Genomic DNA, 25,868 nt, shown 5'->3' with positions numbered 1-25,868 from the left:
TGCATACTTTGTCATATTTGTTTGTTGATGATTGAAGATGAGTGAATAAAATATTTAAATATAAATTAAAAGTTTTAAAATGTTATTTTAGGTAAATTCATTATTATTAATCGAGTAATAAAAAAATTATAGTTAGGTGCAGCCGTACTCTCAACAGATTCCCCTGCTAGAATCGCTGAGCTGCTGTATTGTATCATTACACTGGACACGTATCTTGGTCATATGGTAGTGAGTTACTCTGTGATTCTCAATTTCAAGGAGTTCAAAATACGAGTTTGCAGAGTGGGCACTGACACATGCCTTCACCCCATCGTTGAGAATCACTTGCCTTTTCCACCATCCCCCCATTTATAGAAGAGGACAAAGAGGAAGGTCAAGTGTTTATCTGAGTTGTCAGGCAATTAAATGTTTGAGCCCTTTGCTGCAAAGAGAGCTGCAGATGATACTGACAATGTTTCAAACTGAGACTCAAAAATCCATCTCTGACTTTGACTCAAAGAGGATTTAAACCCTATTGCATCAGTAAATGATTCTGACAATCAAAAAAAGAGAAAAAGTAAATATCATTCATACGCAATGGCTGTGAAGAACCTAGCCAGACACACACATGTTCACACAATCATCCTTCAGGTCTTGCCACCAGGCCCTTTAGGTTCCCTAGCCCAGCCCTGGAGCACTGTTGCTGGGATACAGGAGAGCCACCCCCCACATATACATACAAGAGAGGCTAGAAGTGGATGAAAAACACATTTACTCTGGTGAATCTCAGAGCTGCTCATATATATTTTAAGGCCAAAGCCATAAAGCCATTTTTCTCCCTCTTCCAGCGAGGCCGTTTATACATGTAGTATATGCATGTGTGTGACCAGGTTCACCCACACTTTTATCCTCTATCTATTTACCCATCTTTCAAAATTAACACAAGTCCATGTCCTTGTGGCTTTCAATTGTCTAAAATAGACTATAAATTGTTTTATTCAGTCAACAATATTCTAAAGTCTGAATAGGTGTTAACAAGCTCAGGTCACCACCTTATAATGTGATCAGTCCCAAGTCACAAAAAGTTAACAAGGGGAAATGCACGCAAAAGAATTACTAAATGTACATTCATTCTGCTGAAGCAGTCAAGATGTACATTTAGAAACGCAGTCAGCCGTGCAGCGACTGTTAACCTGCTGCAAAGGACCTGCGTTATGGCTGCCAGAGGCAGCATTACATCAACTCTGCTCTCCATCCACCTCCTCCCCTTTTTCTCTTCCTCTGTTGTGTAGTTTTTTCTCCTCCACATATACACAACCTTTATGCACACAAGCCTGATGTTCAATCAAATAACCCCACACCGACATCCCCATCCCCCAAAAGACTGATACCACCTCATGCCACCCACCATCCTCTCTCTCTCTCTCTCTCTCTCTCTCTCTCTCTCTCTCTCTCTCTCTCTCTCTCTCCACACAGCATTCAGCTGCAGAGCTGGTCTAGACCCCTGGTTCTATAAATAGCAAGCAGCACCCCTGTCTACCATTGCCAGCAAATTGTGCATTGAGCAGCTATATGTCTGAACATGGATCAACACGGGGAAATATGACGTTAAGTTCTCAAATACATCTTCATGTGATTACAGTTATTGCCTGTAACATCATCTACACTAATTTTGAAGGTACAACAGCTTATGTTCATTTAGCTCGAGTGTGATGTAGCTTATTCAGGATCACGGAATCTTTTACATTTGCTGTTACCTTATCGTATAGAAGATCAGCACTCTGAAGCCCGTGCTTTTTTTCTCACAAGGAGTGAGTGTGTGATTTTATCTCTCCACATGCTTTCTAACTAGAAAGACTAAGACTAATGTAAGACTAATGTACAAGATGTTAAGGTAGCAGGCTTTACGACGTTAGCCAGCGCTAATCATCGGTTTTGCCAATTAAAAATGACAAACAGATTCGGTGTAAGTTTAGTTGGAGCTAATTTACCATAATTTGGAGAGTAACTTGGCAAAAAGCCAAAATGTTGGCTCTCTCATAGCCATGACTGTATCTGTTTGTTGTGAAAAAACATTGTTGTAAAACCACTCTACGACCAAGAACAGACTTCATGTAAATTACCAATTTAACAAGACTAACAAAGCTGTGAATCCTCTACAGAAACAGTCATTTCCTAGTAATTATTTTAAGTATCTTTTCATAGCAACAGCAGCGTCTAAACAAAGCCATCTTTACTGAACAGTGGGTACATAGATTCAGAGTTCATAACATGATGTACAACTGAAAAGACATCATTGTATTCACACACTGACGGACAAATGATTCCTGGGAAATGCAAAACAGCAATGAGCGCCAATAGTAAAAAAAATGCATTCAGGCAGCATTTGAGATAGCTGATATGAGGTCCTGTAGGTCCTACAGCCTCTAACGACCCCAACAGTAAATATCCTTCCTTTGATGGAAGCCCAGATTTAACTTTCATTAATCACAAAGATTTATAGCTATCAGATAAATAGGGCCACAGAGGGACTGCAGAGGGAAGAGGCACTGTTAAACTTAGTCAGTCCAATGTGTTCACACAGCTTTGCAAAGATTTTTTGATTGGTCAGGAAACAACAAACAAAACAAATAATTAAGTTATTACAAAATGATTTAAGGTTTACTGAAGACAAACAAACTGTAATGTTACTATCAACATATTTGGATGATTTTTCTGACACATGAACCGCGCTTCACAATGCAATGTTTGCCACAGTCGTGTTAAGTAAACACGAAACAGACCAGGCCTCATTCAGTGGGATTAACCTGAATTTACACCTGTACAATCTAATGCAGTCTAATACAACAGCCCTGCTACACCGAGACAGGTAGTAGTCAGAGAGATGAAACTGGCTCAACTAAATGACTGATACACTACTTCAGACCTTCAATATGACACATGTCACAACATAGCGACATCTTTGCAGGACCCCAGTTGATACTGCTGAGCTGGGATACATGTAATCCACTGTCCAGAAGGTACAGCCTGACCTTGATAGCGCTTGGATACATTTATCTACACAACAGCAAAATCACAAGGGAAGCGTTGTGCACAGAGAGCAAGAATAAATGGAGGAATGGATGAAGAGGCCACTTGTAATGTGCAGTTTGAAGCAAGAGCACTGACAAGTGGTAAATTATTTATAGCGAGAGTAGTATGTGTGTATGGACAGCAGAGAAAAGTAAAAGGAAATGGAAATGTACTGTACACGGAGGGCCACAGGCAAAAAAAAATTGTATTTCTAGTAAAAATAGAAAAAATATTTTTGATCTCAACAGGAATATAATTTAGTTAGCGGATCTAATCGCAAGATTGATTTAGCTAAAGAGGTCATCATGAACTAGGTTTCCACTACAAGCACCAGACACATTTTTGGTCTCTAAAAAAGAAATAAAAGATTCAATCTTCAATTTCAGTGAGGTGGACAGGGGGACAATAGACATATAGTTCATATCCAAAACATTTTTTAATTAACAGCAGGTGTGTACAATTATTAAAAGTGTTCAGCAGTACATTTACATTTATCCAGCATTATAAAAGTAGCGTAACTTTTTAGTTTTTCTTAGCTCAAGTATCTGGAAGAGCCTTTGTGTGCAATGGATCTTTTGAGATTTGGTTAAAGTTGAGTTTTTTCCACTTCAAACTGCAGTGTTAAGAACGCTTGTAAAAGAGAAACAAGCATTACAACATATGTTTGCTAGCTAATTTGGAGCAAAATACGTGACATTACTGAAAAGCAATGCCAGCCAGAAATTGCTGTTAACTTCAGCTTCGATGTTTAACGCTAGCTTATGGTCAGTTAAGCTAGCTTCATCATGGTCGCTTTCATTGTTTAAAATTAGTGAGGTTGAAATGCGAACGGTCACTAACCTTTAAAATTCTTCGACGAGATTAGCCTGTCAGCTCTTTAGCAAGCTGCGAGGCTTCAAACTGCAGCTGGGACACATCTGTGTTTGAGCTAACTTTAAGCTAACGTTAACTTAACCTATGATAGCACTTAGCTGTTTTAAAAAAGAAAAAGAAAAAACGTTAAGCTAACTTTACTGTTCGGTTTATTTCTGTGGTGAAGCAGTTGAGAGACTCATTTGTCCGTCAACAGAAGCATTTATTTCTCCTCGGTGGCAGCAAACATTAAAATAATGGCAAGTAGATAATTTGCGTTAGTAATCAGCAGTTATTTGGCGGTTGCGCAGGGTCCACGTGCCCACACGCAGCGCCAGCCAGTTGGTGGATGCGCGCGAGTTTGCGTATCCAGTCAAGGGAAGGTTGATAAATACCTTACAATGAAGTATTCTGATGAAGTCCAGTTTCTTCTCAGGTATCGGTACCGTGGACGTCTAAATACATTTATGCTGGGAGGAAGCCTACAAACTGGATGCCTAGCCAAGCCGAAGCGCCACAATACAAGTGCAACACCCTCTTAAAGTGATAGGTTTAGGCCACGCCCCTTCCGGTGGATGCTGGGACCTTATTTCAGAAAATCTTTGTAAGGTAGTGGAGAAATTGTGCCATGAACTATATGATGTTTGTCAATTTAAAAGGTCCTTTTTTCAAGTCTAGAAAGTTGCAGTTTGTCATAAATAAAGTAAATATCATCTTGTTTTGTGTTAAACCGCTCAGTTAACTACATCGTCTCGCTCAACATACGTCACCAACACCAACGTGCCCCGCCAACTTGGCACAGAAAAGGTACTAAAAAAGATGAAAATCACAATAAATCTGGTCATGTTGACAAGTGCAGTTATGTGAAAGGAGAGTTTGTCAGTTCCGCGAGCAAGCTAATACACAGGAGCAGCAATGTTTAAGTCTTTAAGGGAAGAAGGGACGTATGTGGTATATATTTCTAATCACAGATGCTTTGATATGTCAATAATCTTAATAGATGTTGTTTCAAAGCCACCAAAACAAAATGTACAGTGTAGGCTACTCACTTTTAAAAAATTTGACTCAATTTGAATGTTTGTCAGCAGTTATCAGAAGCTGTTTGTGAAAGCTAAATTTGTTCAATCCAGAATATTTCTATGTATTATATAACTGTAATAGGATTAGTGTTTTAGTGAAAACAAAAGCCTGAGAAATGGAGAATATGGAAATATTTAACTGGAGTTTAGGGTGTCACAAAAGAGGATTCTAGCTGACTAAAACCTGTGTGTGAACTATACCTGAAATAAAAAATGGGACCATTTCAGTGTTGCCATTATAATAATAATGTTTTAGAATCCATAAGCATAAATCAACAGTAATAACATAGCGTTGAAAATTGTTCCCTGTTGTTTAAATCACTCATCTGGCTATACACACCAGTAATTATTGGAGCACAGACCTCGCAAAAACTTAAAGGATTTAACAGTTGTGTAATAGTTGTTAAAGGTCAGAGGGTTGCAGGGTGCAAAGGGAAAATATGAATAATATATACTTGTAAAATAATTACAGGCTACACAGTAAAAAAAACCCCACACTGATCCTTTGGCTTGCTCAATGAAAGTGTGTTTCAGTCATGTTACTTAAAGCTGGTGAGTAACTGCAGTGTTGTAACTCACTAGAAACATATGAAAGCTTGTGTCTCCTTGCATTACTCATCTACTATGAATGTATTTTACATACAGCTTGCCTGTGTGCGTGTTACCTGTGTACATACAGATTGTGCCGCCGTATCACCCAGGTGTTTTAACACCTGTCCCCTCAGGCTAAATGTCAAGATGAGAGACAGTAGCGCAGTGAAAAGTAGAGTATTCCCATCACATACATCTATTCCAATTTACCGAGACTTTACAGAGCCAGAGCGCCCATCAAACAAACAAAGATATACGTGAGGCTTCACCCTCCAGTGTTAAAAGGGAGATATTTTGAGGTTGCTCTAAAATTCCTTTGATCTTGTCGGGAGCAGCCCAAAATAAAAAAAGAGGCAAATGTGAACGTGGGTAGCAGAGAAGACGTTTGGGGGGAGAAGTGGAAGAAGAGATCAGGGGATTCTGAATGTGAAACTAGAGTTGAAACACACAGTGGTTACACAACACAGCAAGATCCCATTCATCCCTTTATTGTTAAGATATCCATCGGGTCTTCCTCAGGACCTCAGTTAGTATGTGTACAATATCCAAGCTTGCTATACCCCAAAAGAACTGTGTTTTCTAAAGCCTGCTACACAACTACAGTCTGTTGGTTGCATTTATAAACTTCAAGGTTTCATAATTGTAATGTCAAAAGCTTTTCAATGACTGTCTTCAGTCATGTACCAGGCAAATACAATGGAACCTGCGATAAATTCAAACCTCCAAAAGTCACAAAAATAAGGTTTAAACTGCTGTTATATACAACTTAGATAACAAATTGCTTTCTTTTTAACAATATTCAGCCCACATGAACAACCAATTTCCTTTCACCAAAATACCAATACAACTGGGAGATGTGAGATTTATGATCATGGGTAGATTCATATTTATAGCTATTTGCAAAAAACCTTCTGTTTACAAATCCAGTCATCATGTTTCAGGTCACTTGATGAATATAAGTAAAAAATACACAATTTTTGCTCCAGGTTTGGTCTCCACCACCTCCTGAGGAAAATATCCTCCTCACTGCTATATGCTCAACTATATACACCAGCAAATTTCTAACTTTTTTTGTCTGCTGTTTTATGATATAGCATATAAAGATACTTTTTCCTGAGAAAACATTGATGAGAGGCGTGAGAGTGAACAAAAACATTAAAGTCGCAATCTGTCAAACCAAAACAAAGAGCTGAAAGATGCTGGAACTCTCTGCAGCTGAGGGGAAACTGCAGAGGCAGATGATTATTATCTGTGTGTTAGTTATATGAGAAGAGCAGATTTAAGTTTTTGTTTTAACCGGTGAGAGCTTAGAATTAGGCTGATCACATGATAAAAATTCTGATTGGTAACCTTAGGTTTATATATGTGCTTTCACTACTGCCATTTTTATAGTAACTCGTGACAACCTTCTAGTTGGCCAGCCAGACCAAATCATGACCTAGTGACTTATGCTGGAGGAGTTACAGGTGATATGGCTGGCAAGCCATTGACTGCAGTTCAAGACTGTGTTTCAACATTTGCATGTGTGAAGCAAGTGGATATTTTTTAGGAAGCCCAGAGGACATTTTCCAGCTGTGTTTATGGCGAATAAAGACAGATCTTTTGAAAAAGACGTCTGCACATCTCAGGCTGTGTTTGTGGCAACAAAACCGGGTGTTTTTAACAAGACCTTGTGGCGACCAGAGCAGGTATTTTAAGCCGAAACATGATATTTTACTAACCTTAACGAAGTGGGTTTTGTGTCTAAAGCTACTTAGACAATAAGGACCGCGTTGTCGCAAGACCAAAATGAAAATTTAAGCTAAAGAAATGTAATGTTGCAACATGAAAAAAGGTAAAGTTTGAAAATATCGGTGCTTTGCAGAGGCGTTCATTGATTTGTTCTGGCGCTTGTGTTGTGACAACACTTCTGTCGAGCTTCTACACACAAAGTTTTGTGTATCTTTTCTGTGAAACAACTCTCAGGCACAGGAAGTAATGTAAAATTCATCACCTGTTTGCCTAACATACTAAATAGTTTAAAGAGAAGTGAGAACCAATACGACAGAATGTTCAAATAAAAATGCGTCAGCAACAGGAACTTGCTTCATTGACAGAAAATACAAAGGAAAACACCCACGCTGCTTCATCGAGAGGTGATCTGAACGACCACAGGAATGATTGCGTGGCACTAAAATTTGAGAAAGAAAACAAAAGCCCTTTATAACAAATGTAGGTGTGCTGTGGCAAGCAAGTAGCAGGTATGAGCTTTTGATATCTAAAACCACCCTCGTTGTCTTTGGAGATGAATAAAGTGATTCAAGGTTTCCAGGGTGTGAGTCTTTATCGTGCTGAAAGCCAAAGGATGAAGGGAGTTTCATTCATCACTGAGGCTGAGGCTGATCTAATAAGCACTTCCTCCATGCACTTGCTGCACGACACATGAATGCACACACACACACACAGCACAAGAATGTGAACATGGTGAGAATGCAGTGTGAGAGCTCTGAAGTATGAGAACGAATGAATGAGCCTGGGTAAGCCTCCCTCCCTGCTGACTGTAGTGGGCTCATTTTTATGAGAGCTGCAGACTACACAGTATTATGTGTGTGGCCAGAGGGAGCGGGGGAGAGACACTAGTATGTATATATGTTTGGAGTGTCTATGAGCATTTATGCATATTCATCAAAGTACACTGCATGATTGTTTTGGTTTCGTAGGGATGATCATGTACTTCCACACAGATACATCCTGAACAGTGCAGTGCAGCACATGGGCCTGTTATCTGGCAGCATTTAACACAAACCTCTTAAGGGTCAAATGTGAGAAATGTTAAGCATGTGTCTCTTCAGATGAAAGCGTGGGCTTAACAGCCACATATACATACATACATATCATTTCTATTATATAAGTCCAAAGCAAGCGTCTCCTGCCTGTGTGTGTGTGGAGGAGGTGAAAGATGTGATTGCACGCTGTGGCTTCATGTCGTGCTTTCATGCAGCCGTGGGGTCAGAAACCAGCTATGTGTGGATGTACTGTATATGTGGTTTAACCTTTTAACCCCAGCAGCAGGCATGTCAGTGAATTAGCCGTGGCATCAGCATCCTGCCTTAGGCTTGAAAGAAGGAAAAAAAAATGGGAGTAGACAAAATAGTCACGTGTTACTACCCACGACACTGTAATGCAACATGTCACTCTGACTCCACATGATCACCGAGAAGGAGCCACATTCACACATGGTTGGATTTCAAAATAAAAGTGTGTTGTTTTTAAGGTATGTTTCCTGATATTCTAAGTTCTGTATGGGTTGAATAGCTGTTTACATTTCTTCTAGCAGTCCTTTTCTAAACAGACTTAGTCGTCATCTGTAGCTGTTAGCTTGCACACTATAATGCCACAGTGGTTTGATACTGCTTGTTAAAAGTGAATCCACAAAAGAGCTAAAAATCAATCCTAGAATAATTCAAAAGGGACATTGTGACCTTTGACGTCAGAGTAGGGTGAGACTACTCTAAAGATAAGATAAATGCTACCTTGGAAACTGGTTCTGACTAGATTTTGTTGTTTAGGCAGGAGGCAAGAAATCTAAGAAGAGCTTTACAGCTCCTACTTCATGGCAGCCCAGTCGGCAGAATAAATGTTTGAACGTTTCTGCAGCCACTGAAACATTCACATTTGTATGTGTCGTAAGCTACATACTATATTGACATTTTGTGTCATATCACATTCCCATTGTTTATGACCTGTTTATCACATCGGGAGGTGGTAGAGTTACAGGCGAGAAGACTGTTCTCGCATTGATTTCTAGTTGTACCGACCACTCAAAGTTCTTTACAACACATCATTTACCCATTTACACACACATTTATACACTGGTGGCAACGAGAATCTACACAGGGGAATATATAACTGTAATTAAAATAGCTTTCTACTGACCTTCTTTGCCAGCACAATGGGAAAAATGATTTACATTTTTTTTTTTTAAATGACAATGAGCTCAAATCAGGAAGCATGTCTGTGGACCTTGCTATCTCCTATTACACAAGACAGATTTTTTGTATTTATGCAAAATGAGATGATTCACATTTATTGGCTGAACATCACAGCAGCTATTTACTCTCAGTCAAAAGCACTGCGTCATATGTAAAGACAACAGTTAAATGCTTTATTTTGATTACTTCTGTACATTGAGCTGTCCTTAAAATCACTAAAGATGCACAAATGTAATGCTGAAACACTAGAAATAAACATTCCAAAACAAACCTTCCAAAACACACTGTCTCTTATTTATTGAAAACACTGTTGCAAGGAATCTTGTCGGCACATTTTGACTGAATTTCGAAAGTAAAAAAAATACCATAAAGGACCCTTGAATCCTCTAACGAGTTGCGTTTCTATTATACAAGAACTAAAAAATAAAAAAATAAAGATAAAGCTAAAAAAACTCAACTCCAGCTTCTTCATACACCCTTTGGATTCTTTTAGAGGAACATTCAGTACATGAGGTTTGTCAAGTGCTTGTCAGGAGCACTTAAGAGCAGAGGGATCTGCTAACCACTCAGAGAGGCAGGAAAGAAACTGTATGTTGGTCTAAAGCTTTGCAGCACTGCAGTTCCAAGTGGATTGTTTTGCATAATAAAGTTCCTACTCAGCAGTCTTATTCATGCACTGAAACATTGTGTTTGCATTGTATTTGCTCATATTTTCAGCCACATTAAAGTTTACAGAAAGGGTAACAAATGTGTGGAAGATTATATTACTAAAATAGATGTTTCTCTGCAGGCAGCAGGTTAAATGGCAAAGGAGCAACAGAAGAAGGTCAGACCGGGTTCAGACCTTGTGTGCCCCCTTATTTCATGTACGGTAATTAATGGTGAGAGACAAATAATTGAATTTTACCATGAGTCAAACATATGGTGTTTGTCAAAGATGATTTTATAAGATACTTTTAGTACATTTAGTACATATGATGGTCAGTTGCTTTTATGCCTTGCTGCTAAACCAATTGCCCTTTGGGAACAAATAAAGTTAAAGTTGGAGTTGAGTTTTTTAAAGTGACCGCACCTGGAGTGACGAGTCTCTGTTTGATCGGCCCCTTAGTCAGTTTTGGGAGCTAGCTAATATACAGGACAGGCTCCTCAAGGTTTTGGTTACTGGTTTGGTGAGCTTTGAACCAGAGGTCACTTAAACAACTGTTGGGTGGGTAGTGTTTCTCATAACATATTTTCACAGTCTTATACTTTTTTTTTTTTTTTTTTATAAAAAACTGACTTTCTTGAATTGAAAAATGGCCTTGTAAATACACAAACATCATATACATAACTCATGGCACAATTCAAATGGAATAAAAAACGTATTTGTGTTTCACCATTCACCACCATAGATATTTCTTTTTAAATAAGGTCCACCATGGGGTCAAAACAAAAAGGCAGGTGTGTCAGAATTGTTTGTTCTTTCTCGCCTAGTATGACAAATTCCACATACTGGTGACTTTGACCAATATGATTACACAATAGTGCAAATGGCGAAGCAAAGAGGAATGATAGTGATTGTACTGCAAGATGGAACTGTGAAACAGAGGAAAGGTCATAGTCATGTTTTCTTTCTCTTTATAGGCTTTCTTGAACAAAACACAGCCATCAAACACACCGCTTCTACTGCTATGTTTTCTAGGGTACAAACATTTCGTGTAACATGTCTCTCCTCTAAGTCATGGCAATAATTGCTAATCACCTAATCTGACACGTCTTAACAGAAGGATCATTTTTTACTCATGAAGACAATCAAGACATTTATTGTACTTTGGTGTGGGTCAACAGTGGATTTAAGATGAGTGATCTCCACAATCTCCTTTCTCCCCAGGCTTGAACATTGGTGTAGCCACGGAAACACAAGCAAACGACAGTATGAAAAACAGAAAAATGCTTTGTGGATGGAGCCTTTCAGGAAACTGTTGGGCCTTAAAAAATTGCCTGGAGTGATTATCTGTCATAACATCGGTGGTCCTAATTTGAAAGGTAAAGATTAAATGGAAAGTTTGATGGTTTTCTGTCAAACTAAATTTCAGCAGAAGTTTATTCTCACGAGGAGCCGCATATCACACAAAAGAGGAATTATGCAGCAGTTGATGAAGCACCTAAAAATGAAAACAGATTTCATGAGAGGGATGCGATGTGAAATTGAGTGAAATGAAGGGCTGTTGGAAAAGCTCACTCCATTATATTTGCACAGCATGAGGTGAGGCAGGCAGTCTGCCGGCACCAACAGACAGAATGGACCGAGCGTTTTGAAAGCCCACACAGAATCACGAGGGGGCTATTTTTCTTTCTCAAACACACAGAGAAAAAATAACCTAGATATGCTAGAATAGTTCATGTTTGCACAGCATCTTCATGTCGCACAGATTTAATGCTGTTCTTCAGAACGCTTCAATAATACTTTATTTGTTTTACTCATGCCACACAGCCAGAAAACATCCATCGCAAAATGATATTTGGTCACATATTCTGCTGGTTTTTCATATTCTTGTATTGTGTTAATGAGATTTCTCTGATATGATTTCCAAAAAATAGTGAGTAAGGAAGATGACTCCTCCTACACACACTGCACTTCTTGAAAACCGCCCTCCTCTGTCTCACTTGTATGCAGTTTGCTCAACATTTCTCCTCTCATATTGCTTTTTCCCATCATCTCAGCCTGACATCAACTCCTCCTTAATTGATCCCACACAGGGGCTTCTGACAGGCAAGTTGACACATGGTAATGTGAGACTGGCTGGAAGTCAACCCACTGAATCATCACAACCACCACCGGTCTCCGGCGAGGGAGTGAGGTGATGTCATCTTTACAAGCCCATGTATCATACTGTCAGAGGGAATAGACAGGGGGGAGACACGCTTACTTGTAAACTCTTAACTTTGACCAGGAGTTTAAGAAAATTGTTTTCTTCAGTAAAATATGGCACCTGACCAAATGAATAATACTACTAAAGCCAAGATGACATTATGAAAAAGTACAAATTTGAGATGCTAATGAAAACATTTGACTCAGATTCCTGTCTGATTTTCTAATTTAATGAACATAGAAAAAATATTTTAAAAATGGAACCTAATTTGAAATGTGATTGTTCTGGTGTTATGGGTAATCGTACATTCCCCTTCTGAGATTAATCATTTAGTAAAGGAGATTAGAAATGTAAATGGGGTCAAGTTGTCCCAGCAGTGTACTTTTTTAACAAGCCCCAGATCCCAAAATATTAAAAACACTTAAAAACTAATTGAGGTTAGATATGAAATTTCAATTGCAGAGAGACCACCTGTAAAAGCACCATTAACCCAATTTCTCCAACATTAAAAATGCCTTATGTTTTCATGACATGTGACTTCAGGTGGCTATCAAATAATGATTGCTCTCTCTGAAGCAAATGGGAAAATGGTCTGATGTTGTTAAAGCATCGCAAATCCTCTCAGGAAAGAGATCTTTGTGGATGTTTGGACATAAAAAGTCTAAATTTGACACTGAAGATCATCGTCTTATTCTAAAAAACTGTAAATATGCATGGATTGCATTCAGTTATTTGCATTTGAAAAATGACAGGCATAAGTGGCTGTGTGGCTTCACACTGCTGCATAGAACCACTCATAGATTGTCGCCTGACTGTCAAAACATCCAGGCATAGTTAGCTCTACTTCTGCATTAAATTAAGTCAAAAAGCGGAGCTGCACTCAAGTGTGCGCTCACGTATTTATTTCACATCGGCTTACGTTTGTCTGTGATAATGAGAATATTCAAAAATTCTAATTAATGGGGTTAGAAGCATGTTCTTCAAAGTAGGACTTAATACATATGGAAATCTTCACTTTTCATTGATTGAAATTCAATAGCCAGTACTCCATTCGAGAGAGGTGATGGGATGAAAAAATGAAATGGCACATGGAATATGAATGAAGTCAGCTGAGGTAAAGACTTCCCAGAATGCAAATGACAGTCATTATGAAAGACGCTGGCGATAATTAGCATCAAACATCTGGCTGTTAGCGGTTCTCCTACTGTGAAGAGCTCCTATTTTCAGATATACAGGTTGTACATAGCATTTTCTTTAATTCAGTGCCCCCTTTTCATTGAGAAGCTTCTAATTTGAACCTATCAGATTGACACTGTCAGATTTCTGTCAGATTTTAAACCTGCGAGTGTTGATCACTTGGCAATGGAAATGACCTGTGAACACAGCATTGACATGATAGTTATAAGGTCTTGTGTTGATCTGGTGAACTTTAGCATACAGTTGCCCATTTACTGTACACATCCAGCAGATACAAAGAAAAACTAACATTTGGAGCTGTGTTTGTGTCCACGTCCATGCTCCAAAAAGTTCAAGTCTGCTGTGGTGAGAATGAACCGAAACATTAAAGTCGCAGGTTGAATGCCAAAACAATGAGCTCAAAGACAGTAAAAAGGAAAGCTCAGAAGAACTGCAGAGTCGGGTGATGATTTCTATCTTGTTCACTAGAAGTGAGCGCTGTTACACACAAGTATCCGTGATCCACCAGCCGAGTTACCTGGATGAAATGTTGGCGGTTAACGTTCCTGCAAACCACTGATATATATAATCTTGTTTGTGTTGTATGTTTTCTTTTTTCTTTTCTGCCGTTTTCACGGCTTTACTGACAGTACAGATGAAGATTGACAGGATCTGGGAGGTGGGAGAGGGGGGATGACCCTGGGCTTCTGTGGCGAGGACAAAGTTTCTGTACATGGGGCGCACGCTCTACCAGCCCTGTATAATTTATTTTCTAATGCAATCTCTCTGAAAAAAAACATGTACTGAACTATTCTGATTTCCCTTATTTTACTCCTAACCTGCCCTTGCTGTAAGAGGACCTTGTGTTGAAAAGAAAGAATGAAAATTACTTTAAACTAAGCTATCAGTGAAGCCAAATAAAGAACAATAACCATCAGCTGTAATTCTACAGTGAAATTGATGCATTATTTTGTCTCCTCCCTGCAGAGATCAATAGAAGAACCTTAAATTATCTGAGGCCTGCATTCAGCTAGTTGCTGACTCAGGTCTTTGCTTCCTGCAGAGTGTTTCGCTTGGCATGCTACAAACTTTGTGCTCCACCTCCTTTCAGAAGTGCTCTACGATTGAGACATCTGGAGACTGCGCTGACATGTTGCGTGCTGGAAATATCTATAGGGGCATTAAGGATACACCTGGTCTGCAAGAATGTTTACATCCTGCATGCATAGCACTCACATGAGGCTCTGCTGTAAGGACAGCATGCATCATTACACCACCATCAGCAGTAGCTTGTAGCAGTCACACAAGATGGGACGGATCTATGATTCAAGCTGTTTACACCGAGTCCTGATCCTGTCATCAGCATGTGGCTCCAGAGATCAAGATTTGTGAGATTGTGCAATGTTTTTCTACTGTTGAGTCACACACTTTTGATGAGCATGTCCCTATTGTGGGTTTCTAACAGTGAGACAACCCAATTTTTCTTTTGCTGAATTAGCTAGTTCTTCAAGGCTTGTACATTTTTCAGACAACCTGAGCTGTTATTTGCTTAGTTGTCATTTAGAGCAAGTTTGAGCAAAAACAACCCTTTTAGAAAGAAGCCAAATATTTTCAAAGATATTCAAATCGTCTTTATCAAGCGAAAAAAATCTGCCAATGTTGTAAGCCAATTGTGCTTGGCTAGAATTCTTAAAACTAGTATAAAAATCGAGCTACTGAAAGACCAAAATGGTCCATGAAATGAGACAAAGGTGTCCAAATTTAAGCATGTTGTGCATCACACAAGCAGTGCAAAGTCAGTTATTTAAGATAGAAAATATATTTTAGTCTGTTGGTTGAGCTGACTTTGAGGTGATACCTAAACACCTTAATCTAAGATACATTTTTAACACAAAGAGCTGAGTGAGTGTTCTCTTTTTCCATTCTCTGTAATCTCTATGTGAGAGCACATCGTGCCCTTCTGGGTCTGCAAGCTTAGAAAAAATTACAGCCGCTATCGCTCAAAGTTCACCAGCTAGTGTCAACAGTTTCTCTAAACTAATGGAGAGTACATTCACCCATTTTTGGTCTCTCGGTGTTTGAGTTGCCGTTCTGTAGTTCTCGCCAGAGGGAAAGTAGCTTTAGATTGTCTGTTCATGTTTCACTTGTGTGTGACATGAATGTTTGAAGAGTTCTGTGTTGGAACCACTTCTGTTTTTTGGTGATTGACTCTAAACAATTTTATTTAAAGCTAAATCAACACATTATGGGCTGTTATGGAAGAAAAAAAGGTTGTAGTTTGGTTTAAAAGAGAAGTGCTGTGTCCGTTCCATAAGCCTGAAAACTGTCAGCATCATGCTTCATGCATGGGAATGCAAGCCAGTTAATAAATAAAGCCTGTTTGGCCTCAGCCATCATTTATCCTCCTGCCTTCCTTCTGTCCTCCTCTTTAGTTCTATTACATCATAACACCAACACAACACTGACATGTCCCCCCTGCATCGCATGAGAGAGAGAGAGAGAGTTGAAGCACCATAAAGTGATAGATTTTCTAATTTATGCTATAAAATAACACAAATAATAAGGTTGATGAGGTGAGTGGTGTTTGCTCATAAGAGTATGTCTTGGCTACTCAATTACCAGAATAAATGTTGGCAATGTACATCCTGCAAACCATGTCTTGGCTTTAAATTGTCATGGTTTTGGTTTGTGGTTCGTTATTTCCTGTTTTATTTTGTAGTTATATCCTCTCTACTTCCTGCTCACCTGTGTTCCCAGTGTTCTGGTTCCCTCCAGTGTTCCTGTGCTCCTCCTCAGTCTGATTTCCCTCCAGCACCTGTCTCACATCAGCCTCGTTAGCACTGCCCTGTTCTCAGTGTCTCTCCACCTGCACCTCATCCCCTTGTTAGTTTAGTTTGTAATTAAGCCTGTGTTGTTCCCTCACTCTTTGTTGGTTCATCTGTTTTTGTCCATGCGTCTCCTGTGCTCCTGTGCCTGTCCCCCTGTCCTTGTGTTTTCCCAGCGTTCCTGATTTGTTTCTCGTTGTTTTCTGGTTTTTGTCCTAAGTTTTTGTATTACATTGGTTATTTCCTTTGCCTGCCTTTTTGTTGCCAGTTTTTGTCGCCTGCTATTTTTTGTTCACACTTTTGGATTTTTGGATTCAGACATCAGTGTTAAAGCTCACCTTTTTGTTCTTTTACCTTCCTGCCTCTATGTGTGTCTTGCGTTTGGGACTATTTTTGTAAAAAAAAACCTGGCAAAAATACCTGTTTTGTTCACTACAAACATGGCTGCAATGGTCAAGATGACTTGTCCTAAACATCCAGTTTTGTCTCCACAAACATGGCTGGAAATTGTCCCAAGGACTCCCTTAAAATGTCCAGTTCAACAAATGTTGAAACGGTGTGGTCCCTCATCAGAAATATCCAGTATTTTCACACTTACAAATGTTGAAACACAATCTTGAACTGTGGTCACTGGCTTGGCAGCCCATAACTCCACTACCAACATTTTATCATTGAGACGGGCTGTTCTTGTGGTTTCTTATGAAGTAAAGTGATTTATCATGAACATAAATACCTTCTTATTGTGTCATTCAATTCAGTTAATTTAATTACCAACCAACACAACACACTTCAGTCCAATCTCTCTCCCTCTCTCCATCTGTTTCCATGACTTTCTCTGAACTCATGCTGCTGTAAACTGAAATGAACCTATAGATTCAATGAGGCTCTCGGCCAGCTGGGTCCCTCCCAACTCCCTCCTTCGCCACTTCGGTCTGAGTGAGATTTCACCAGAACCTTGTTTCAGCACCTCAACACTGTTCACTATAAACACAAAAAGATACTGTGTAATCCAAACAAAACACGAGTTGTTGCATCTTCCCACACTGCACAGTGAGGACAGAAGTCATGACGAACTTTGAGAAGTTAGCCAAGATGCCAAACCCTCCCACACATACAGCACCAGCTCACAGATTTATATCCCTGTTAGAGAGTAAAGATCCAATCAAATAATATTTGGGGAAATTAATGGAAAATTGCCATGTCTCTCTCCACTGTGTTCATATCGATGTTGAACCAGTCTAGCATGAGGGGTGTGTGTGTACTTCACTTTTCACTTTTATTCAACACCTCCACATTTAAATTAAATTTTCAACCTGACTGGGTACAAATCAGTCTCTCCTGTGTATGCTATGCACATAACTTGTTTCTTAAATGAATGAGGAGAAAGGTCACGGGAGACACATTGTTCTCTGTCTTCATCCCACATGAGAAAGCAGTATCTTCTTTAGATGAGGAGAGTGACACAGTTGCCAAGCAAGAAATGTTACCGCCGATACATTTAAATTTGTACGGATCATATTGCCATTTCTACTACATGTTTCATATCACCTTCACATTTTATGTATATGACCTGACTTTATCATGTCAGGAGGAGGAGGAGAAGAGGATGGTGGTGTCGTTTATAGCTAGCCACGATGGCTGCCAAGCCAGAGACCACTGACTGAGACAGCGTTTTAACTTTTGTAAGCGTGAAAGTACTGGATTATTTTTGTTGAGAAACTGGGACATTTTTCAGCCTTGTTACTGGCAACAAAATCCGATATTTGCGACGAGATGTCGTAAGAGAGACCTGAGACATGGGGACATTTTTCAGCTGTGTTTGAGGCAACAAAACCAAGCATTTTTGGTGAGACATCTGGACATTTTCAAGCCCTGATTGTGGTGACAGAACCGGATAGGCAGCCACCATGTTTTATTGCATTAATGTATTGTGAAGAATGTTAGCAGGACAGTTTCAGAACCGCACTAGGCTCAGTCTCTTGATTGCAAAATATAATCAGAACCACCATCTTTATCACAGACTATTTCACCCAAAATGTCAGTATTTACTTACACTGGTCGGTCACACCTTGCACTTACTTGCTGTAAACCCTGCCAATTGCTTTTCTCTAGTCCAAACAAACACTTTCATCGACTTTCTCTCAACATGAGTGTTGTGTAGCTGGAGTTGCAGCCGGTCGCCAGAATAAAGTGTTGGTGAGACGGCTGCCAAGCCAGTGACCGCAGTTTGAGAGTGCGTTCCAACATTTGCAAGTGTGAAACCACTGGACATTTTTGACGAGGGAACTTCAGCATTTGTAATCGACAGCGCTTTATATTTTTCAGGAGACCTCTTGACAATTTCCAGCCGTGTTTGTAGCAGCAAAACCAGGTATTTTAAGCCAAAACATGTACAAATACTGACTTTATTTTACTTTCAGATCATGTTTCATAGTTTTAAGCATGTTTTTAAAGCTCTACCTGGGTTGAGAACTATTATCAAGCATGAGGAAGCCACGTTAACGCCCCAAATATATCTTTACCAAAGGATATGGGATTGACACGCTGCCTATAATGGACAATTTAATGGACAAATCATATATAAAACCTCTCCACCCCACTTTAAACCACGTCTGCACTCCATTCTCAAAGAAACTGACAGGCATAACTGGTGCAACTATACTACCTCTTCCTCCCTCTCCCCATCGCTCACTCCCTCTCCCAGACACAGACATACAGTACAACCTGCGCCTGCACAGACTTGAATAAAAAAACACTGGAGGAAATGTGATGGTGATGGTGGGGATGGAGGGCATATTTGTACACTCATGGCTTTTTCATGAGGAGTTTGATTTAGTGTCCAATGCATTAAGCCACTCGCTGATGGAGGAGCAGCTTCCTGCATGGGACCAGGCAATCATGCTGTTCTTTTTTTTTTTCCAGCACTTTCTCCTCCCTGTCTGCCAGCCTGCCTGCCTGCCTGCCTACCGAGGGTGCTCTGCAGCATCCTTTTCAGCTTGTGAATCAAACCTCCCTCCCTCCCTCTGTACAGAAGTGAGAAAAAACACACAAAAAATCCCCTCCCTCCCTCCCTCCCTCTTCCACCACTGTCACTCTGCCCAATAATAATATAGCTCCGCAAACAACCCGGTTTCTCTCGGGTTCTCAATGAATTATTTACAGCCGTATCTAGAATTCACCCCGTTTTCTTTTAAGGGTGAGGAATAATCGCTGCAGTCAGCTCCAAAAAATGCATCCAGAGAGGGCTGCAATGGGCGGCAGAGGCTGCTATAAATACCCCCACCTCCCTCCTTCACCACCACCACCCCCTCCTTCAACCATCATCCCTCCCTCCTCCTCGGTGAAAAAGCACAACAGCTAGGACAGTACTGCAGGGTCCCTCCGCTGGCTTTGCTGTGCACTTTTTTCTTTTTTTTTTTTTTTAATGCAAGGGAGGGACACCAGTTATGTCATCGCTCCTACACCATCCGTGCCTGCTTGCTCGCTGATGCAACCGGGAGGGCTGCTATTAATCGACTTTCTTGGGATTGTTTATATCACATGTGTGTGTGTAGGCTACAGCAGCCTGTGCAGCATGCTGATGATGACGGGGCGCATGTACTGGTGGTGGGAGCTGGAGTGTGCCCAACACCGCGCACAGGCGCACACCTGCCGTCCTCACACACACGTGTCCGCGGGGGCTGAGCTTTATTGTCTACATGAACAATGGGGTGACTGGTGGAACAATTATCTGTCCGCCAAGGCCCGAAAACAAAAAAGCTTATCATAAGGTTGATGAGGGCGACGCGCTTTTGTCTGGAGAGGCTTTGGATGCGTCTAACTGCTGGTTGGCCGAAAATTACCTCCACTCTCTGGAGGATTGGAGACGAGGTGGTGCTGAAGTTTTAACACAAGCAGAACAAACAGCGGCTCAACTCTCCCCAAATCCAACTTTCTACTACATAAACGCCCACATCTGGACATAGCGTGTCTAAAAGCGTCATATTTGTGCGTAATGATGTGGAAAAGCCAGAATCGAAGCGCTGTGGAGCTCAGTCCGTTCAGATGTCAGCGGCCTAGACCTGAACAAACCTCCTACCTTACACAGCTGAAAGTTTTCCGACACCAGCGTCTCCTGGACGTCGATCTCTTTGGGAGTTGGCGCCGCGGTGGGAGTCCCGGCCGCGCTGCCGCACGATGGAGATCCGATAGTCCCTCCCGGAGAGGAGGTGGTCAAACCGTCCAACACCTTCCGAAACTTCTTCATGTTACTACCGTGCTTTTGTGTATTTTAAGCTCAGGGACAGAGAGGAAGACGAACACTCTGCTTTCTTTGTTGTTCCCAGAGTTCCCGGTCTCCTCTCCTCGGACGCAAGGCTGCGAGGAAAGAAAACGTCGCTTCCTGCAGCAGTTACAGGGCAAAAAAAAAAAAACAGAGCCACCACTCTCTCTGTCTCTCTCTTAGGTGCAATTTAAAAAGTCACAGAGGCACCTCATCTTGCTCTCTGGCTGCCGTCCACAAGAAATAAAAACGCGTCTTGATGTGAGGATTACAGCCAATGTTGCAGATGCGGGTCGTCTATCTCATATCAGAGCATCGCTACTTAAACTACTCGACTTCATCCTCCTGCTGCATCCTAAAGTCACATCCGCTCCCGGGCTCGGAGAGACATCCCACACCTCCTCAACATAATCAGGGGAAGCGAGCAGGGAGATAGATGAGGAACTTGGAGCCGGTCAATCCACTCTTCTCCCCCCTCTCTCCAAAAGCACTTTCACAGCACAGTGGTTGCCAGTAACAGGAAGAAGAGAAGGAGGTGGGGGAAAAACAGGCTGGGAGACGCAGAGGCAATGCAGTTAAACGCGGTGTGAGTCCACAGTCAGGCCGGAAAGCGAGACAAGTCAACCATCGAGGAGGAGAGGAGGAGGAGGTGGAGGAGGAGGAGGTGCTGCGCGTCGGCGGTGTGAGCTGGAGGTGAATCTGCGGATGGACGTGAGGCGGTTTGTGGAAATATCATCCAGCTGCGCTTGAGCGTCGCTTCAGTCCAGAGACAGGAGACGGGAGCTGTCCGCGGTGCTGAAAAACCATCAGCAGCCAGCCCCGCCCCCCTCCACCCAGCCCTCTCTCTCTCTCTCTCTCTCTCTCTCGACAACGATTGGATGAAAGCTCTAAATCAAATCTACTGAAATTTTAAGGAATAGTTCGCCCAAAAATGACGTATCAAACAAATTAAAAATGGTCTGAGAGGACAGAAATATCTAAGACGTTGCACCCTGTTGTGGGGGTTGTTAAAGCTCTTTATGACTTCTGCTGCCGTGCTGCGGTTTGTGTTAACTGCTTTCCATTTGCAGCTGTTTATTTCCTGCCAGTTCGCTCGTCTTATCCCTACAACAAGATCCACACAGAGGAAGATAATGTCCATGCATTGCCAGCAAAAAACAAATCTGAACTATTCCTTCAAACAAAAGGATTTTTTTAAATTTTAAGGTTAATTTGTGTGACAAAGTTGTAGTGTCTTTAAGCTTCACAAGAAGAATTATTTTAAGGCGGAGTGTTCAGGATGGGAATGAAGCCTGATGGTATGGCAGCGGATACTTCTGTATCTCTTGTCAGATGGCTCACTGATGCTCTGGGCGGTTTTAATCGCCTGCTTGAGAGCCTTCCTGTCCTGGGCCATGCATAAACCACGCCAGTTTGTGAAAGTTGACAAGTATTTTGCACAGGAACTCAACTTCTGTCATGATTTGGGTTTTTGGTTTGGTTGTTTCCTGTTTTATTTTGGTAAATGTATCCTCATGAGTCGTATTTTACTCTCCACTTCTTGTCCCCCCCCACCTTTGTCTCTCTCTGACCTCTGTCTTCCCCTTCTCTTTTGTGAGTTCATCTGTTTTAGTCCTCACTTCAGTCCCGTGTTTCTCGTCTATTACCTGCTCCTGTTTCCCTCGTGGTGTCATTGGTCCTTTGCTCCTTGCGTATCCTCGAGGTTTTGTTCCCCGTCACTTTCTGGTTTGTTCTTTGTTTTTGCATTCTTATTTTTATCTTATCTCTTGTCTGCATTTAGTTTTTGCCACATTGTGTCTGCATTAGGGTCCTCAAATTGCAAACTCTAAGAAGAAGAGGCTTTTCTGGGCCTTTTTTTTAATACCAGGGTGGCAATGGTTTGCAACTTCTGTTCTCTGAATTCACCACAGCTGTTAACACCTCACACCACTGCTCCAGGGTGCTGCCTAAATAAACCTCTTCAGCTTCAGAACAGCTGTTCTAAAAGCACTCAGAAAGTCATACCTGCGTGTTTACACACATTTAATTTTATCAGTGTTAATTGAAGGATTTCATACTTTCATGTTCCTGTTTTCTTTTTGTAAACCATCATATGAGTTTACCTTTATTTAATCAGGTGAGTCCCACTGAGATCAAGATCTCGTTTATAAGAGAGACCTGAGAACACAAGTGTTACAAAACAAACACACAGTACAGACAATAATGTACAAAAAGAAGCACGTTGTTATGAATAAAGTATGATTAATAGTTACTAGATTTCTAAACTAACCCATTGGAACCGGAGCATCAAGCTTCAAACACACTGCAATTTATTCTAAATGTCAGGTGCAAAGAATCTAAAAGCTGAGTGTTGCTCTTATCAAAGGTGCAACAAGGTGCACTGTATTTACTTACCCACCTCCTTATTATTTTGAATCCACTGAGATATGAACGTTTGTTCAAGGCAAATGTCTCACAGTCCCCACAAGTTTTATTAAACCCAACTTCCAACCCAATTGCTAATAAATGTTGGCAACGTACGTTTCTGCAAACCACGGATGTTGTAACTTTACAATTCTCTGTGTTGCAACTTATCGTTTCTTTGTGTCTAGTTTGATATTTTATGTTTTGACAGCGCAGCTTATGATCTAGTTAGGTTTAGGAACAAAAAACACTTTTAGGAAAATACTGTGTTTTGGCTTCAAATACCTGGTTTTGTAGCCACAAACATGGATAAGATGTCCTGACTTCCTGTCAAAAAATATCAGTTTTTTATCACCACAAGCACAGCTGGAGTTTGTCCAGAGTTCTCCTTAAAAATATCCAGTGGTGTCATGCTTCCTAATGTTGAAACACAGTCTCAAAGGCCTGGCAGTCTTCTCACCAACGTTTTATTCTGACAACTGGGCTGCAACTTCAGCTACATAACACATATGTTTAGAGGAGTTTTATGGAAATATTTGTTTAAAAAATCTAAAGACACATGCTGAAAAGCGATCGACAGGTTTGACTGCAGGTAAATACAAGGTTGAACCGACCAGTGTGAGTAAATACTGACTGAATATTCAATGTGGGGTGAAACAGCCTTTGGCAAGGTTGTGGGAAGAATCCTAATGAACGATGAAGAAACTGAGCTGAGTGGTTCAGAAAATCTCCGGCAATTATTCCTGTTTTCTGACATTTCATACGTTTCAAGTTGTTTGTCACGATACAATGGTGGAATAAAACATTTTTTCGCGTGTTTTAGACCATTAACCACCGAGAAATTGTACTTTATTTATGTACATTATTACCACAAACCTTCTCCAAAGCCTGTCGTAAGTGTTCAGATTGCTCTCCTACCTTCCAGACTGCTATTGATTTCTGTCCATTTCAGAATATTACGAAAACTAGCTTTAAGAAAGACGGCTTTGTTCACCGCCAGTTTCTCACTTTAATTATTGTCAAAGTGAAATTATTGTTGACTGGCACTTTGGTTGCCAACAAAGACTGTTTTAAAAAACAAGTTTTTTGGCAGCTGAGATCAGCCACCGAAAAGCATTAAGGCACTTTGTTGTCAGACAATCGAACTTCGGGGAAATTAAACAGACATGGATGTTATGATACATATAATACTTATACATATAAGTCTCACTTTTTGGTCTGGATAGCAGAGCATCACTGAATCTTCGCCAGCACCAGAACAGTGCCTGCAGGTAACGGATATACAGATGGAAATAATGTATTTTTCATACAAATAAATAAACAAACATGCAGATAATAAATAAATAAATAAAAAAAAGCTGACTGTGCAGAACTCTATCATTAATGAGTCTGCACTTGATGCAGCAATAAAAACAAAAAGTAAAACAAAAGATCCAATCAAAAGGAATCATAAAGCATAATTACCTCATTTAGATGCTCAGGACCAGTGATATTGCATAAGAAGTTACGTCAGCAGCCTGTGCCCCCTGGCAGTACTTGATGTTATCGAGTCAGAGCACAGCACACATGGTCTGTCCTATTCTCCAACCTCAGATAAGAAGATAAAAAGAGTACTCTGTGTGTTTCGTGAAACCAATGCTGTCCACGGAGCTGACAGGAGTGCACACTTTGCAGATGTGCTGGCTTCAACGTACGTTTGAGTCTCTGCACTTGGGTCTTCCTGTCATCCTTTGTTAAATTTTTCTTCCTTGTATGTGCTTACAGTAAGAGGTTTTTGATAGTATGTGAAATGAACCAAAAAGATGCTTTCCGAGATTTCCTTAAGCAACACGGGACTCACACACTTATAAACAGCAAAGGCTCTGAAACTGCAGGGCATGGAAGGGGGGGGGGCAGACTTTAATCTTCCTGCTTTAACACGGCAAACTGGATTACTTTCACATTTACTTTCGCTAAAGAGGCTCTCTTTGCTCGGCTTTAAACTGTGGTCATTTGAGTGTGCCGACGGGTGGATCCCTGCTGGGCAGGGTACATATGGAAAGCAGACCAAATGAGCTGTGTGAATATGAGCTTTTAAAAACTTGGCATGTATAGAAAAATAACTAAATCTGCATCATATGGTCCACTTTTACTGGCAAGTCAAGCAATAGCACATTAAATGCTAGTAAAAATATGCTCAAATTAAACAGTCCTTATGTTCCTTTAAGGGCTCTTTGAGTTTGCTCTGGTGCATCAGGACCACTGACTGTATAAAATATGGATTGGACTTTAAGGTCTTTGAAAAGTGAAGCCAATGCAGAAGTGCCTTAAACCTGCATCCTTTAAGAACCAACAGAGGGCGACTCCATTGGTTTCAAAAAGAAGTCTGATTGTATGTAAGCTTATGCGGAAATGACCCTACTTCTCACTTGGTGCATCACATCAGTAAACAGTTTTTTAATGAGTTTATGGTTTCCATCGATAGTAGAGCCTGACCAGTTTTTGGGGGGATGCCGATGCCGGAGTAAAAAATTCCAATATACAAACGTTTTTTGCAGTCATACCTCCAAAATATGAAATGGAGGCAAGATATTTTACAGTTTAAAGGTCCTATTTGTAAGAAATGAATCATTCCCAACTCTTATCAGGATTGTAGGTCATGTCAGACGCCATTCCAAAGCGTGAGAGTTGGTTAAGAGACTCAAAAATCAACTTACAAATAGGACCTTATCAATCACCCCGTTGTTTTCTGTAAAACCAAAAAGTTTTGGCCGATATTGACATCGTATATGTCGATGCAGACCAATATTGACCAACTGATATATCGG

At 40.6% G+C, this 25,868-nt stretch overlaps 1 protein-coding gene across 2 annotated transcripts in view; it reads right to left on the bottom strand.

The window, feature by feature from the left end:
* The window catches only part of stxbp5l (syntaxin binding protein 5L), a 142,027-nt gene extending 121,384 nt beyond the window's left edge, over window positions 1-20,643 (bottom strand). For both annotated transcript variants that reach the window (XM_073473897.1, XM_073473898.1), the window contains exon 1: window positions 20,476-20,643. In XM_073473897.1, coding sequence (XP_073329998.1) covers window positions 20,476-20,643 — 168 coding nt within the window. The remainder of the gene's footprint in view (window positions 1-20,475) is intronic.
* Between the last annotated feature and the right edge of the window lie 5,225 nt (window positions 20,644-25,868).

This window comes from Pagrus major, chromosome 9 (genome assembly GCF_040436345.1).
Source record: "Pagrus major chromosome 9, Pma_NU_1.0".
In the NCBI taxonomy this organism is placed as follows: domain Eukaryota; kingdom Metazoa; phylum Chordata; class Actinopteri; order Spariformes; family Sparidae; genus Pagrus; species Pagrus major.
This window is presented reverse-complemented; position numbering and strand designations above follow the sequence as displayed.